General features: G+C 39.0%; 1 protein-coding gene and 1 long non-coding RNA gene across 2 annotated transcripts in view; one reads left to right on the top strand and one right to left on the bottom strand.

The window, feature by feature from the left end:
* LOC135093664 (uncharacterized) overlaps window positions 1–16,972 on the bottom strand; it is a 73,306-nt gene that overhangs the window by 51,335 nt on the left and 4,999 nt on the right. The gene's annotated exons all lie outside the window — the stretch shown is intronic.
* Window positions 2,306–16,528, top strand: LOC135093663 (transcription initiation factor IIA subunit 2-like). The gene is made up of 4 exons (XM_063993142.1): window positions 2,306–2,596; window positions 6,683–6,787; window positions 6,936–7,065; window positions 15,387–16,528. The coding sequence occupies exons 1-4, from the start codon at window positions 2,525–2,527 to the stop codon at window positions 15,422–15,424; spliced, it is 345 nt and encodes a 114-aa protein (XP_063849212.1). The 5' UTR covers window positions 2,306–2,524; the 3' UTR covers window positions 15,425–16,528.

Here is a 16,972-nt window from a genome sequence, read left to right as displayed (position 1 = left end):
CCTTGGCCACCACCTACACTGTACTAGAAGCAGCAGAATTTCACAGTACATGAAAATGGTGGCCACGGCAGAAGTTGACAATATTCAAATCCTCCTGGCTCACATGTGCCGCCTGTTTATCACCAGCTACTCCAGCTACCTTCATTGCCTCTGGATCACCTGCTAAGCTGCCACAGACACAAACTGCTATGCTACTATATGTCTATGGTGATTTCTTCAGCTGTTCTCAGGTCCTCTTCCAAGCTATTGCCAAACCTGCACCACCAGCCTGTTCCCGTATGACTTAAAGCCGTCACCAACGCCATCCCTGTTTCAAGTCTGGACTTTTCAAGCTGTCATTGATACATCTCCACTAATTTAAGCTGCATTCCTATCATTTCTAGACTCAAGAACTTTTCAGCAGCCAGTCTTCACTTCAATACAATAGCTTGACTGATTTTTAAACTGTTCCTGTCACTTCAACACTTAAGAACTTCCCACCCATTAGTCTTCTGCAAGTTGTAGTGACCCTACTAACTGTGTGGCCTGTTCCTGACACATAATTCACCATGTTTCCTGTTTCCTGTCTGTGTGATCTTTCCTTCTTGTGGCTTCCAGTGCATAATCTGCTACGATCCACCAAACTTGAAGATTTTATTGCTATCATGTGTTATTTGTGTAGTGTTACAATTTTGCAGTGTATTGTTATTTTGCAATTTATTTAGCATAGAAATGCCTTGTTTTCTTGGTTTAGGCCTCTAGTGTTGTCATAGTTTTTCTTGACCTGTGATTCACTGTGCTGATGTTACAGCTAGTGTGAATTTTGTGACTGGCCACTGTGCTCTCTTTTCTGGTGTCACTACTATATGAGTTTTATGATTTGCCAGTGTGTACTAACTTTTCTGAGGTCACAGTTCTGTAAGGCTATAGTGCATACATCATGTGCCTTACACAGATGAATGCATCTTTATTATGTAAATCATGTGCTTCAATGTGCCTGCATCACCTCATATGCCTTGTTCACTGCAAGGATGCCATGAGAAGGGTAGCTGAGCAATGTGACAGGACGCTTCGCTTGCCCCTGCAATCCACTCTCTAGTCTCCTGGGATCTGACACCAAACCTCTTTTTTTTTTTTAGACTACAAAGATATTCAAGGGAGTTTCATACAAGTCTAAAAAGTCATCAGTGATTGAAGGAAAATAATTTTGTGGCAGGGGGTGACATTGGTAGCACTGTGCCGCTGGGTAGTGGTTAGGCACTAGCAATGATGCATAGACTGCAAGCGTAGGCAGCTTGGGGAGACAAGAAAGAGCAAGGAAGGTGATTCGTCAGGAGAGCAGCAGTATGCTGGCCAATCACGGAGGGACCGACCTTATATAAGGAGCTGTAGCAGCCCCCATGAGAGAGAGTGCATGTTTCCTCCCTATGACACAGTGACACCAGATAAAACTGAAGGCTCAGGAGAGAGAGCGCCTGTTTCCCGCCTATGCAACACCTGGGCCGACACTCTACATTGTGCCCCTCTGTGTTACTTTATGGTGCTAGTCACCTGGCACTGCCACTATATGACTGTGCCCTGGAGCATGCTGTGAGGATTGTGTGCCCTGGCAGGCTTACACAGTGAGTACCCAACACTGAGATGTGTGTGACACCTGGGTGGTCTGTTACGGTGTGGCTCACTGGAGGAGACAGCTGTTCATTACTGTTGGCGAGCTGTGACTCCGCAGTGTGCTGTGCAGTGCCGTTGTACTGTGAGGTGGGACCCAGCTTTGCTGAGCGAGTCGGTGGTGCGATCTTTACTTGTACTGTAGGGTATTAGAGTGCCTCATATCCTGTAGTGCTGTTCAGTGTGGGAAATAAAGACAGGATTGCCAATGAGACTATTTTGTTGCCCTCCCTCTCTCAATAGTTTGTTGGGTCCAGACAAGTGCTGTGTGTGTCTCACCCACACTAGCCAGACGAATCCAACGACAACAGTTGTGAATCCCTTTTGAGTGTGGTGACTGCCCTGGGCTACTGCTAGTGGTAAGTGTTTATCTGAAAGTGCCTGAAGGCTGGAAGGGGCGTGCACAACAATAATAACGTTGATATAACATAAATGTCTTCATCTGAGGACTAGGGCAGATAATTAATTGATGCTGATCCCTTCATTGTTGGGATCACGATAAAAAAAAAGGCTCAGAAGTAGTCTTATTATTATATTAGTAGGTTAATATCATTTCCGTAATCCTCAGAGAGAGAGAGAGAAAAAAAAAAAAAAAAAAAAAAAAAAAAGAGTAGGAGTGAAAGCGGATTGAAAAGAGGCACCACGAGGGAATGCTGTTATAAAGGCGGAACTGTGAGCAACAACGAACTAAACAGAGCAAGGCGTGACGTAAACAAACCCCAGCATCGCCCGAGGAGCACCACCCGACACCAAGGGGCGAAGGCCGACAACTAAATAACTGGAAAGGCAGAAAGTAGCGCAAGGAAACTCATTGCTGGGCTAGCATAGGAAATCCAGGAGAAAACCTATCACAGGACTATTGTTACGAGTCTGCAGGATGACTTACCAGCTGTACCGGAACACCACCCTCGGGAACACGCTGCAGGAAACCCTCGACGAACTCATCCAGGTAACTTTTTTTTTTTTTTTGGGGGGGGGCCGGAAAAAAAAAAGGAAAAGAAAAAGCACAAAGGCATTGTAAAATGTATAGTATGGTAATAAGTGTGGGTAAATTTTTACTCACCAGTCTCTTCCGAACGAAACTTTAATTTCTTGTATTTTTTGGCCTCTTTTGAATTAATATGCTTGTTGCTTTTCCGGCAAATCATTAGTTATTATGTTTCACCCTCCGACCTCTGGCCCCCATCCCCTCAGAAACTAATGATTTGAGATAAAAACAAAAAGATTAACAGACAAACCGATATGAGCCCTCGTGGAGTTGTGTGGCCCGTGTGGTCCCTGGTTGGCTGGGCCCATGCCCTGTCAGAGGTGCTAGTTATGCATTTTGGGCGAGCGAGGATACTTCCCCCCTAATCTCTCTCTCTCTCTCTCTCTCTCTCTCTCTCTCTCTCTCTCTCTCTCTCTCTCTCTAGGCAAGAGACAGGCTCACATTTACCTCGCGAAATGGGCATATGTGTTATCTAAGGAAAAGCATTCTCTCTCTCTCTCTCTCTCTCTCTCTCTCTCTCTCTCTCTCTCTCTCTCTCTCTCTCTCTCTAGGCAAGAGACAGGCTCACATTTACCTCGCGAGATGGGCATCATATGTGTTATCTAAGGAAAAGCATTCTCTCTCTCTCTCTCTCTCTCTCTCTCAACATTTTAACACTGCAAGAAAAATGCATTGCTGGCAACTCACACTAGCAGGATGCAGGCTTGGCCAGCCTGGAACCACATGGACCACACAATTCCACAAGTGCCCAGATATATACAAGAAAAAGACAGATGACCTTCACAAATAAGCAGGGGTGTGGAGTAAAAAAAAAAAAAAAAAAAAAAAAAAAAAAAAAAAAAAAAAAAAAAGTGACTCCGATTCCAACTCATTGGCCACCGCTCACTGACTGCCAACTAGCTGTTATGCACCACCCTCTAACCCAACTTAACCAAACTAATCAAAACCAAACCAACTTAACCAAACTAACCCAACCTAATTAAACCTAATCAAACTAATCTAACCAAACTAGCCTAATCTAACTGAATCAAATTAATATAACCTAACCAAACTAACCTAACCTAACTTAACCAAACTAACAATAGAAAAGATCAGACAGCAAAAGAAACCATAAGCAAGACTGTATCAAGGAGGTGCTGTTGCAAAGGCTAAACTTCCTAACCTTCAACCAGATGCCAAACTATATTCAGACCAGCCCAATTTGGTGGCTAAGGTGGAGTCAGAGTGTGGGTGCAGTTCTGCCTTTTCCCAAAACAAAACCAGGTGGGTTGCCTCCCAGGAGGATGTGTGATGGGTGATTCCTATCAGGGTGAGGTCACCTGTTCCTTGCCATTTGCAATTTGTTCATTGTTTTCTTTTCATTATTATTTATATTTTATTAAGTAAATGATATATTCCTTTAAATCAAAATATAACATGTTTTCCCACATTAAACCTGGTGTGAGTTTATATATATATATATATATATATATATATATATATATATATATATATATATATATATATATATATATATATATATATATAAAATAATAAATTTTTGTGGATATTATATTGACAAAAATTATATTTATTATTTTCCCATCTTATTTCCAGCACGTAGCACCTTTTAGATGCATCACGGAAGTTATATGGTGTAATTTCTGGAAAATTAGCAGCACTGTACTCACATCCTGAACCCACCCTAGTCATCAAATTAGTCTGGTTTTACTATAGAACCAGCAGCCATTTTTAGAGTCATGTCTTCAAAGCATGGTGCAAGGAAAGGCTCCATAAGGAGGGGAGGGGAGGGAAGAAGCTAAAGTCTCTGAGCCCGCAGGAAGGGTTTCTAAGGGTTTTAGTGATATTTCACATAGGTCAGAATTTTAAAAAGTTGTCAAAAGCTGAGTCTCTATTATGCCAACTTATGGAGGTTTTACTGTATTGTTTTGCAAGTACCCCCAAAGATAAGCGGACAGTAAAAAAGTTAGGGTTCAATTCATGTAGTTAACTGAATGAAGTGCATTTTTTTCTAATGTTACAAGTAAAAAGTAAACTAAAATGCAATATGTTTCATTATGAAAAGCAACCAAATACTCAAAAAAAAAAAAAAAAAAAAAAGTAAGCTGTGGAATGGAAAAATAACCAAAAGTAAATATTGAAGTGCTACTGCATGAAATATAATACCAATATAATTGAAAGTATAGGCTCTAGCCTTTAACTAAACTATATGCTAAATAACAAATGTGGACAGTTATTAAGGAGATGTAGGTTTTCTGGCCAATTTCTACACCAAATATTAAGACTTGGCAGATTCATTTGAATGGTTCTTGGTACAAATATTTCCAGAAGTAATGTAATCACTTGTCTGCTTTTTATCACTACATTTCATCTTTAATCAAACTTTAATCTAAATTGACTAATTGTAACGATACATAACCCGACCAAATTCTAACCTTAATGAAATCTAACCTGAACTATTCTATCATTACTTATACTGTAGAGAAAGTTCACATTTCTGTATAATATAATGTAGAGGCAATATAGGGCAAACAGACATATTAAAAAGACAATGATATAACCCATCACTTGCCAAAATTTCTCTATCAGTCTATCAGAACTTTTAAGCTAGTTTTCTATGTAAATGCTAAAAACTCTGAGTTAATGTTTATGTCCTAGATGACACATCCAGAGTCTGTGGGAAAGCAATAATATTAATCTGACATACCACACGACATTAATCTGTAAAAAAAACAATAAATAATAATATATAAGAAAATAATAATAATAAATAAAAATTAAAAAAAATCTATACTTGCAAATACTGTGGTACCTTGTTATATGTCCATAATCCATTCCAGATCTTGGACTTGTACCAAACAAATTTTTCCCATTAGAAATAAAGGGAAAATGATTAATCCATTTCCATGAAAACATCTTATTAGCATATACAGTATGATAATTGGGTTGTATAAAATAATTTAAACACTGCTTAATACTAAGATAAATACCGTATTTGATGGCATACAAGACGCACAAGCATATAAGATGCAACCACATTTCAGCAGGGCACATTCAAGAAATTTTTTTTTGTATTTAAACATGTAATGTTTAAAACAAGTTGATAATACAGCTAAACAAAAAAGAAGCAATCACATTAGTAAAAATATTCTACATGATTGCAGTAATAAAAAGAGGTAGTGGCCTAGTCAATGGAGGCAAGGTGAAAAACGCAGCCCAGCTTCTGAGATGTCAACAACACACTTGGCACGTCATTGAACAGGGCTGTGTTATCATTTTCAACATTTCCTTACAATCTCTTTTTTTACCTTCATGGTGACCCTAACCATTTTCTTCATTGCTCTCTTCTCATTAACTTCCTTAGAATTCATGGTTAATGAATTTACTAAAAAAATTTATGCAAAAAACACAAAATCACATGAAAATTCAGTTATAGCATGGGTTGTTCACTGAATGGTAGCAACGGGCGTACTGACACTCGTGGGCAGTCACAACTTTGTCTTGAGAGAGGTAAACAAGGGTAGCATGCAGTATTGTGACTCATTTGGACCCATACAAGTTTTAGCATGCAAGTCGTATTCCAAACAAAGGTCATATACCAAGCAAATTTTTTCACATTCAAACAGGATGTATACCAAATTGGACTGATTCCAAAGTTGATGTATACCAAAGTACCACTGCAACAAAGAACTGTGCATGAAGGAGCACTGAGGAATAGCTCAACTTGACTTTGATTTCAGACTACTACTACACTGCTTGGGCTCCATGTGAGCTACAGATGTGGGGAAGGTTAAATGTGGAAATGTCCTTAGTGGATTGCTATAGGACTCTTATTTCACAGTTTGTGTACTTGTGCTAGTTAGGAAAATGTGTGTGGCTTGAGGGAAGGTGAGGAGAGAGTTTTGCCAAGATCAGTTAAAAATAATAAAAAACGTCACAAGGTATCCCCATATAAATTTTTCATTATAAAGATTCCTGGAGCATTTGTCATTCAATACTAGCACATAAGGGGAGAGTAATTGTTACTAATGATATTCCATATTGTAGTTTCAGCAAATCTCACCAAATGCTGCATTAAAAGTGCTGCTTCAGTTTGACCGAGCTATCAACTCTGCTCTAGCTGGTAAAGTGCGATCACGAATTAGTTTTAAGGTAAGTCACTTTCACCTCTTTGTCTTTCTCCATTTGTTTGTCTCTATAGATATTCCCTCATCTTTGGCTTATTTCTTTGCTTCTTCTGTCACATCCATCTCATACACATTTATGTGCTCTACTAAATCCGTTCCTCTTTCCTGCTCAGGCTGCCAAGCTCAACACCTACAGATTCTGTGACAATGTGTGGACTTTTCTTATGAGTGACGTGGAATTTAAAGAAGTGCAAGACTTTGTGCAAGTGGATAAACTCAAGATTGTGGCTTGCGATGGAAGAGGTAAGAATGAATGCCAAGTATTCCCACATAATTTCATAGGATCCACAAAATCAGGTTATTATATTTAGGTATGATTCCCAGAATTTATTCCAAAGCACATCTATTATCACCAAACAGACATCATCATGCAGTTTTCTTGGTTTTCTGCTGGTCTCTTCTTTTATATAAATGTATATGAAGTCGCTTGTATACACATGAAAAAAAAAAAAAAAAAAAAAAAAGAAATGGTAGGCCATCCATACAGTAAACACCAAAATTCTCAAGTTTAATCTGTCACGAGTAATGATTCTTTAAATGTACACCCATAAAAAAAAATATATATATATAAAAAAAAGTTACCTTTACAGTGTGATACAGTATGGCACAGCACATAATGATTTCTGGTATAACTTGTGTGGTATGGTGCAAAGCTAGTAACCCTGCTGTGCTAAGTTGCCAGTTACTGGGGAATTTGTGACTTGCATACTATATGACACTGGTATGATGTGGAGAATGCACTCCATGAACTATTATATGCTCCACAGAATGCACTAAAAACAGGTGTGTTCACACTAATGTGATAGTAGTACAAGATGTTATTCAGGCTCTCATATGTTGAATAGCTGCATGCGACAAGGGGTCAAGCACCAACCGCCGTGAAATGGAGTTAATAATGTATTCTGTTTTGTAATTTCCCATACATCTTAGAAATAATATTGATGTGGTCACATCTGTATTGTGCATGCAGCTAATGTCCATTAATCAAAGTAGTGTATACCTTATCAACCATGCTATTGCATGGTTGTATCTCTTGCAGTAAATATCAGATGGCAGAAGAGGCAGCTGTTGATGGTTAATTTTAATGCAAAACATTTGTGTACACTATTGCATTGCTATTGAAAAAAAAGTGTTACTCATATGAAAGTTTCCGTAAATGACAATAAAAAACTTCATTTGGGTGGGGGAATGTAAGTTTTCTCTTATCAACACATGCCACACCAGCCAACCCAAACTGTCGTGCAGCCTTGCTAATGCCAATATCCTTGTGTTTGTGTCAAGTTATTATAGGAAGCTATGTTATTAAGGTACAGTTATTACTTATTGCTGAGAGAGAGAGAGAGAGAGAGAGAGAGAGAGAGAGAGAGAGAGAGAGAGAGAGAGAGAGAGAGAGAGAGAGAGAGAGAGAGAGAGAGAGAGAGAGAGAGAGAGAGAGAGAGGAAATAGAAATTATCGTATGTCTGGCAGCATTGTCCATCTCTTCTCCTAGGGAGAGTGGCACTGAGACAGCACAACTGAGCAAGCAGGAAGCACTACAATTATTGTCTTGGAGTGTTTCATTTAGGAGTCCGAGTCTGTTCTTAATGAATTATTGAGATGCTGCATGTCAATAGATTTTTTTTCTCTCTCTCTCTTAAAGGTTTACTGGAACAGGTGAAAGTTTAAAAATCTGAAAATGCTTCCTGCTTAATACGCTATATTATTCCTCATTTTATAACTCTAATTATTCATTATTATGAAATCGGAAATATATCATGTAAAAGGCAAGAAATGTAGTCTATAACAAGATATAACACACAATTCCATGTGCTCTGTATAGAACACACTAGACAGGTAAAGTAAAGTGATGGTGAGCAGCAGCCAGCTACTCATATGATGTTACTTTAGTTCTGACAAACAACCCTAAGTCAGGACTAAGTCAGTATGGAATCATGATGCTATATGATAGTAAACAGAGGAGCAGAACGAGACGATGAAACATCGGTTACAGCCATGATGACAATCTAGGTAACAGACCGTGTGCAGAGAGAGAGAGAGAGAGAAAGAGAGAGAGAGAGAGAGAGAGAGAGAGAGAGAGAGAGAGAGAGAGAGAGAGAGAGAGACGACCTTGACAGTGGCTGATGATACAATGCGCTCTCTCTCTCTCTCTCTCTCTCTCATCTCTCTCTGATAAGTTAACACACACACAGATATATATATATATATATATATATATATATATATATATATATATATATATATATATATATATATATATATATATTAAAAGAGAGAGAGAGAGAGAGAGAGAGAGAGAGAGAGAGAGAGCGTTGCATCAGTGGCCATTGTCAAGGCCACTCACTGACTGTCACACAGCCATAATTCATCTCTCAAACGTACAGTTGACTGTGTGTCAGCCAATTCTCCTGGACTTCAAGATGAAGGATGTTTGTAAAATAAAGCAAACATTCAGTAATCTTGAAATATGCTGTAATTTGTGAACAGTTTTGTAATATAAAATGAGTATTTGATAGCCTTAAAGGGGTCGTTACACCCAAAATTTGGTAAACAGAGGTTTGTTACATTGACAGTTTACTGTATTCAAAACATGTAACCAAAAAATTGGGGTGGTTTTTTGGGGGGCTGGATCAGATTAATGATATTTCAATTGATTTCAGTAGGGGAAATTTATTTGACATATGAGGAAATTGAGTTACGAGATCTGTCGTGGAATGAATTAAACTTGTAAGTCAAGGTAACACTGTATCCCCACTGATTATCTTTTGAATACTAGGCTACATGTGGCTCCAGTTAAATACTAGGCTACATGTACATGTGTCTGCAGAAAAATAACAATGTTCATACACACACACACACACACACACACACACACACACACACACACACACACACACACACACACACACACACACACACACACACACACACACACACACACACATAGTTTGGGCATAGTTGTGTGAGGCCAGTCTTTAGTTATAAATTGGGTAATGAGGAAATAAAAGTGAAGAGTGAAGAGAAAGACCTTGCAATTACTGTCACTGATAAGCTGTTCCCATAGGTACATTCGGAGGAGGCAGTAGACACCTGCTGAAACGATAATTACTCCCAGTGAGGTCTAAAGCACTGTTCAGGGGGTGCTGTGAACTTATCATTAAACCCAGCTGTGACCTCACTGAACGTTTCCCTTTGTGTCTCACAACACAAGGGGGTAGTCACAGCCTGCCCTCTAAAGACAACTCTCTTCCTCCACACAAAACTACAAGCACCTAATAACACACACACCCTTCACTCAAAAATTCTAAAATCATGGCGACTCCTACACCAGCCTCGGAGTCCCCATCTGGGGAGGGGACCATAAATGTCCCCAGGTCGGACTGCCTTTCCGTCGACGACCCTAAGTGTCTTGACACCCCCCTCAACTTTTTCTTCATTAACTTCTGCAACATTCGTGGTCTAAGATCTAATTTTCAATCTGTAGAACACCACCTCTCCTCTTCTAAACCTCATCTTCTTTTCCTCACTGAAACTCAGGTGTCTGAGGCAACTGACAGTAGCCCCTTTTCTGTTCCCTCCTACTTTCTCTATCTTCATTTTCGATCCAAAGCTGGATGCTGCGTTTATGTGCGCAATGACTTAACCTGCTCTCGTGCCCACGCTCTTGAATCTTCCGAGTTTTCCACCATCTGGCTACGACTACAGAGTCATTCTCATACTAAATTTATCTGTGCTGTATACCTCTCTCCTAACTCCTCTGACTATAAGAAATTCTTTGACTACTAACTTCCAAAGTGGAGCACATTCTGACCCTCTTCCCTTTTGCAGAGATCTCCATTCTTGGAGACTTCAATGTTCACCACCAGCTTTGGCTTTCCTCTCCCTTCACTGACCATCCTGGTGAACTAGCCTACAACTTTGCTATCCTCCATGACCTAGAGCAATTGGTGCAACACCCTACTCGTATTCCTGACCGTCTTGGAGATACGCCCAACATTCTTGACCTTTTCCTGACCTCTAATCCTTCTGCTTATGCTGTCACCCTTTCTTCTCCGTTGGGCTCCTCCGATCACAATCTCATATCTTTATCTTGTCCTATCACTCGAATCCCTCCTCAGGATCCCCCTAAGCGAAGGTGCCTCTGGCGTTTTGCCTCTGCTAGTTAGGGGGACCTGAGGAGGTATTTTGCTGATTTTCCTTGGAATGACTACTGCTTCCTTGTCAGAGACCCGTCTTTGTGTGCTGAGCGCATAACAGAGGTGATAGTGTCTGGCATGGAGGCGTACATTCCTCACTCTTTTTCTCGTCCTAAACCTTGGTTTAACACAGCTTGTTCCCGTGCTATACATGATAGAGAGGTGGCCCACAAAAGGTACTTAAGCCTTCCATCACCAGAATCTCATGCACTTTATATTTCTGGCCGGAACCATGCCAAGTCTGTTCTCCAACTAGCCAAAAACTCCTTCATTAACAGAAAATGTCAAAACCTTTCAAGATCTAACTCCCCTCGTGATTTCTGGCATCTAGCCAAAAATATCTCCAATAACTTTGCTTCTTCTTCTTTCCCTCCTCTTCTTCAACCAGATGGCACCACTGCTATCACATCTATTTCTAAAGCTGAACTCTTTGCTAAAAACTCTACCTTGGACGATTCTGGGCTTGTTCCTCCCTCTCCTCCACCCTCTGACTACTTCATGCCACATATTAAAATTCTTCGTAATGATGTTTTCCATGCCCTCGCTGGTCTAAACCCTCGGAAGGCTTATGGACCTGATGGGGTCCCTCCTATTGTTCTCCGAAACTGTGCCTCCATGCTTGCACCTTGCCTAGTCAAACTCTTTCAGCTCTGTCTGTCAACATCTACCTTTCCTTCTTGCTGGAAGTTTGCCTACATTCAACCTGTTCCTAAAAAGGGTGACCGCTCTAATCCCTCAAACTACCGTCCTATTGCTTTAATTTCCTGCTTATCTAAAGTTTTTGAATCTATCCTCAACAGGAAGATTCTTAAACATCTATCACTTCACAACCTTCTATCTGATCGCCAGTATGGGTTCCGTCAAGGCCGCTCTACTGGTGATCTTCTGGCTTTCCTTACTGAGTCTTGGTCATCCTCTTTTAGAGACTTTGGTGAAACTTTTGCTGTTGCCTTGGACATATCAAAAGCCTTTGATAGAGTCTGGCACAAAGCTTTGATTTCAAAACTACCCTCCTACGGTTTCTATCCTTCTCTCTGTAACTTCATCTCAAGTTTCCTTTCTGACCGTTCTATTGCTGCTGTGGTAGACGGTCACTGTTCTTCTCCTAAATCTATTAACAGTGGTGTTCCTCAGGGTTCTGTCCTGTCACCCACTCTCTTCTTATTATTCATTAATGATCTTCTAAACCAAACTTCTTGTCCTATCCACTCCTATGCTGATGATACCACCCTGCACTTTTCCACGTCTTTTCATAGACGTCCAACCCTTCAGGAGGTAAACATATCACGCAGGGAAGCCACAGAACGCCTGACTTCTGATCTTTCTAAAATTTCTGATTGGGGCAGAGCAAACTTGGTATTGTTCAATGCCTCAAAAACTCAATTCCTCCATCTATCAACTCGACACAATCTTCCAGACAACTATCCCCTCTTCTTCAATGACACTCAACTGTCCCCCTCTTCTACACTGAACATCCTCGGTCTGTCCTTTACTTATAATCTGAACTGGAAACTTCACATCTCATCTCTAGCTAAAACAGCTTCTATGAAGTTAGGTGTTCTGAGACGTCTCCGCCAGTTTTTCTCACCCCCCCAGCTGCTAACTCTGTACAAGGGCCTTATCCGTCCATGTATGGAGTATGCTTCACATGTCTGGGGGGGGTTCCACTCATACTGCTCTTCTAGACAGGGTGGAATCAATAGCTTTTCGTCTCATCAACTCCTCTCCTCTAACTGACTGTCTTCAGCCCCTCTCTCACCGCTGCAATGTTGCATATCTAGCTGTCTTCTACCACTATTTTAATGCCAACTGCTCTTCTGATCTTGCTAACTGCATGCCTCCCCTCCTTCCGCGGCCTCGCTGCACAAGACTTTCTTCTTTCTCTCACCCCTATTCTGTCCACCTCTCTAACGCAAGAGTTAACCAGTATTCTCAATCATTCATCCCTTTCTCTGGTAAACTCTGGAATTCCCTGCCTTCTTCTGTATTTCCACCTTCCTATGACTTGAATTCCTTCAAGAGGAAGGTTTCAAGACACTTATCCACCAATTTTTGACCACTGCTTTGACCCTTTTATGGGACTGGCATTTCAGTGGGCATTTTTTTTTATTAGATTTTTGTTGCCCTTGGCCAGTATCCTTCCTACATAAAAAAAAAAAAAAAAAAAAAAAAAAAACATACAAGAAGGAAGACAGGTGAAATATAATCTGGTGAGAAACATAAGAGCAGTGTTCAACTGAATGAAGAGATGATTAGGAATTTAATCATGACAGTGATATAAGAGCAGTGTTCAACTGAATGAAGAGATGATTAGGAATTTAATCATGACAGTGATAAGACCTAGTTTGGAATATGTGGCAGTGATATAGTCTCCCAGCACTAAAAGGGACATAAAAAGAAATAGAATACAATGACCAGCGACAGAATTGCCTCTGACCCTAACAGACTTGCTGTATGAAGAGAGACTAAAGAAACTAAACCTGCCCATCTTGGAAGAGAAGAGAGAGAGAGAGAGAGAGAGAGAGAGAGAGAGAGAGAGAGAGAGAGAGAGAGAGAGAGAGAGAGAGAGAGAGAGAGAGAGAGAGAGAGAGAGAGAGAGAGAGAGAGAGAGAGGTGACCAGATTGCCTTATATCGGATTTTGTTTGGCTATGAAAAATTGGACCGGAGTGATTTGGTGATGACAGACTTTAGAAGCACAAGAGGGCATGAGAAGGTGAAGAAGGGTGTGTGCAAAAGGTGTGTTATAAAAAGATATTGACAAGAAACATGCATGGAACCAAAGATGGAAACTAAAATTTAATGTCAGAAAATGCCACATGTTGGAAATGAGAAAAAGTAAAAAAGAGACCTTCATGGAATTACAAAATGGGAAGAGAAATAATAACAAAAAGTAATGAAGAAAAAGATTTGGGAATAATGATTCTGGACAAACTATCACCTGAATATTCAGCTCTATGTACAGCTTGTTAACAAATATTAGCGTGGTGTTTAGCTATTTAGACAGAAATTATGAAAATTATAACACAGCATGATACATCCTAAATTGGAATATGCAGCAGTAGTTTGGAATCCACATAGAAAAAAAAGATATACAGAAACCGGAAAGAATACAGAGATATACAGAAACTGGAAAGAATACAGAGATATACAGAAACTGGAAAGAATACAGAGATATACAGAAACTGGAAAGAATACAAAGATGGTACCAGAATTGAAAGAGACTTAAAAAGATGGGATTACTACAAGAGACAAGAGAAAGAGGAGACCTGATAATGATGTACAAATTAGTAAACAATATAGAGAGAATAGACAGAAATGACTTGGTATCACAGATGGAGAAGGGATGATGGACGAGGGGGCATGGAAAGAAAAATAAAGAACAGTGGATGTTTGAGCAACATCAAGAAATACAGCTTCCCATATAAAACTATTGAAATCTGGAATGATTTGAAAGAAGAAGTGATTGTAGCAAACAGTGTACACACGTTTAAAGAGAAACTGGATAAATATGGTTATGGAGACGAGACAGGACAAAATGAGCTTTGGCTTGTGCCCTGTACAATACACGTAGGTAAATACACACACACACACATACACACACACACACACACACACGAACCTGCAATGATGGGAATGGCAGGAGAGTGGGGAGGGGAGAGACAGGAAGGTGTACCAATCTTCACAAATCATCATGATTGCTGTGACAGTATTTGTTGCAGTCAATTACAGAGCCTAGGGTAACAAAATATTTTAATGGGTGTACATTGAGTCTTCTTGTAGGTATGGGAATTGACTTTTAACAAAACAATCTGCTAAGCCAAATGAAAACAGTGAAAAAATGCCTTACAGTAGATTAAGAGTACATTAAATTCCTTTAAGGTTAGCTGTTCATGCCACCTGGAGAAAGTGGTGATAGTTTACTTAAGATGTATGTTGTACTTGTTTATTATCAAGTCAAAACCATGTAGAAACCAAGGATGATTTCAGATGCTAGCTTATACTGCATGTGAACTTAATTTTGCAAGGTTCCATGTTTACATACATCAGTCTTTGTCACCTGATGGTAAATTGTAAAGTTGGAGTTATATCATGTCACTTAAAGAAGAAAATTGTATCTCAGTGAAAACTAGCATTTCATTTCTTGACTGCTAAACATAACTATTTAGTAATGTTTGTGTAAAATCTATACTATATATTTTTATCAAAAAAACTTTATTAATACAATGTCAACAACACTAGTATTGATAAACACAAACAAACATTTATTTCTTATAATGATTGGAAAATAATTCAGGCAATATAGGATTAAGGCATTTAATGTTTCATATTGTCATTCTCATTCTTTACATAAACTTTTTGCTCCTTCCAAGGTCCAGGTCCTGGAGGTGCATCTGGTGGTGGAGACTAAACATCAACAAAGGTAGCAACAAGATGACTCAACAGAATTACAGTGTGTTGTCTTTTTTTCTTAATTATGATATATTGTTTCATTTTCATCTCTCCTGTGCCTTTGTTTTACACTAAATTTTGTTATACACAAAATTTATTGCCTCGGCAGTGCCATCACCCTAGGTTGCAAAGTTTGTGCATTGTATCTCATAATTTGAGAGAGAGAGAGAGAGAGAGAGAGAGAGAGAGAGAGAGAGAGAGAGAGAGAGAGAGAGAGAGAGAGAGAGAGAGAGAGAGAGAGAGAGAATTATATGAAGCTAAGTTTCATCACTCAAAATTGTAAATTTCTGTTAACTGGCAAGAAACTGTATAATTTTCCTGATTCTTATTATTTTTTTTATTAATTAATTTATTTTTTTAAGATGTTAACTGCAGTATGTTAGCACTGTGAGTACTGTTAGAAAAAAATACAAGTAATTGGTTGTTTCTATACACTGCACAACTGTCACAAGACAGAATAGGAGAGAGTTGTATTCTGGACATCCTCAATATTTATGAGTTCACTTTACACTAATTTTGATGTTCAATGGATTCATTTAATTATAAAATCAAGATGCTTCTCTTGGGTCTTTCATCATAATTATTTTGTAGCATGTGTAGCAATACAGTTTATGTAAAAAATCTAGTGAATTAATGGATAAGACCAACAGCATGACAAATTATGTATTGCACATATAATATTGTACAGTTCAAAGGATTTTTAGAAAACTTCAGTTTTCACAACAAGCCTGATGATCATAAATATTAAGGTTGTCCTGTATACTCAAATGATTGCACATATATATATATTAAGTTTCAATGATAGTGAAAATTCTTTCACTGATTGCATTAAGAAGAAATTAAAGGACATTATCTTCTTACATCACTCAATGGGTAGTGTGATGCTGTTAAGAAATGAGAATACCCTCATAATTTTTTGCCATGATTTACAACCTCTGTATTATCATTATATAACCTCAATCATAAAATTTGACTTTGTATGTATGTATTTTTAACAAGCCATTTTTGCACATGGTGACATTTGAGTGGAAAGCATGGATGATCAATAAAAGAGAAGACCATCTTTTGTCTTCATTTAACTTATAATTGCTTTCAGGAGAGAGAGAGAGAGAGAGAGAGAGAGAGAGAGAGAGAGAGAGAGAGAGAGAGAGAGAGAGAGAGAGAGAGAGAGAGAGAGAGAGAGAGAGAGAAACTAAATGACAGACACTCCATGTCACTAATCAAATAACTGTGTCCACAATAATTACATAATTAACACACCTAACTATAGAAGAGGCCAGCATTTCCTGCAAGGGGCAGGTTGCCAGGATAAAGCATCCTCTCATCTACAATTCTAAAAATAAAATAAAATCATATCTTAGCCTGTAGGTCTCAAGAATACCATCTATAACACCTTCAAAAGAACTTGAGCAAACACAAATTTCTGCTATAATGAACCCATTATATTTTTGTTGTGGATTGTGATTGTGGCTAGTGCTGATAATTTGTGGTGTTGCAATGCAAAATG

Source organism: Scylla paramamosain, chromosome 3 (genome assembly GCF_035594125.1).
Source record: "Scylla paramamosain isolate STU-SP2022 chromosome 3, ASM3559412v1, whole genome shotgun sequence".
NCBI lineage: Eukaryota > Metazoa > Arthropoda > Malacostraca > Decapoda > Portunidae > Scylla > Scylla paramamosain.
This window is presented reverse-complemented; position numbering and strand designations above follow the sequence as displayed.

What these genes read in the sequence shown, in the direction of transcription:
- LOC135093663 (XM_063993142.1), top strand. Translation starts at nt 2,525, where the DNA reads ATGACTTACCAGCTGTACCGGAACACCACCCTCGGGAACACGCTGCAG. An exon ending in CCCTCGACGAACTCATCCAG is followed by an intron (nt 2,597 to 6,682) that starts GTAACTTTTTTT and finishes TCCATATTGTAG; the next exon opens with TTTCAGCAAATCTCACCAAA. An exon ending in TGTGGCTTGCGATGGAAGAG is followed by an intron (nt 7,066 to 15,386) that starts GTAAGAATGAAT and finishes GCTCCTTCCAAG; the next exon opens with GTCCAGGTCCTGGAGGTGCA.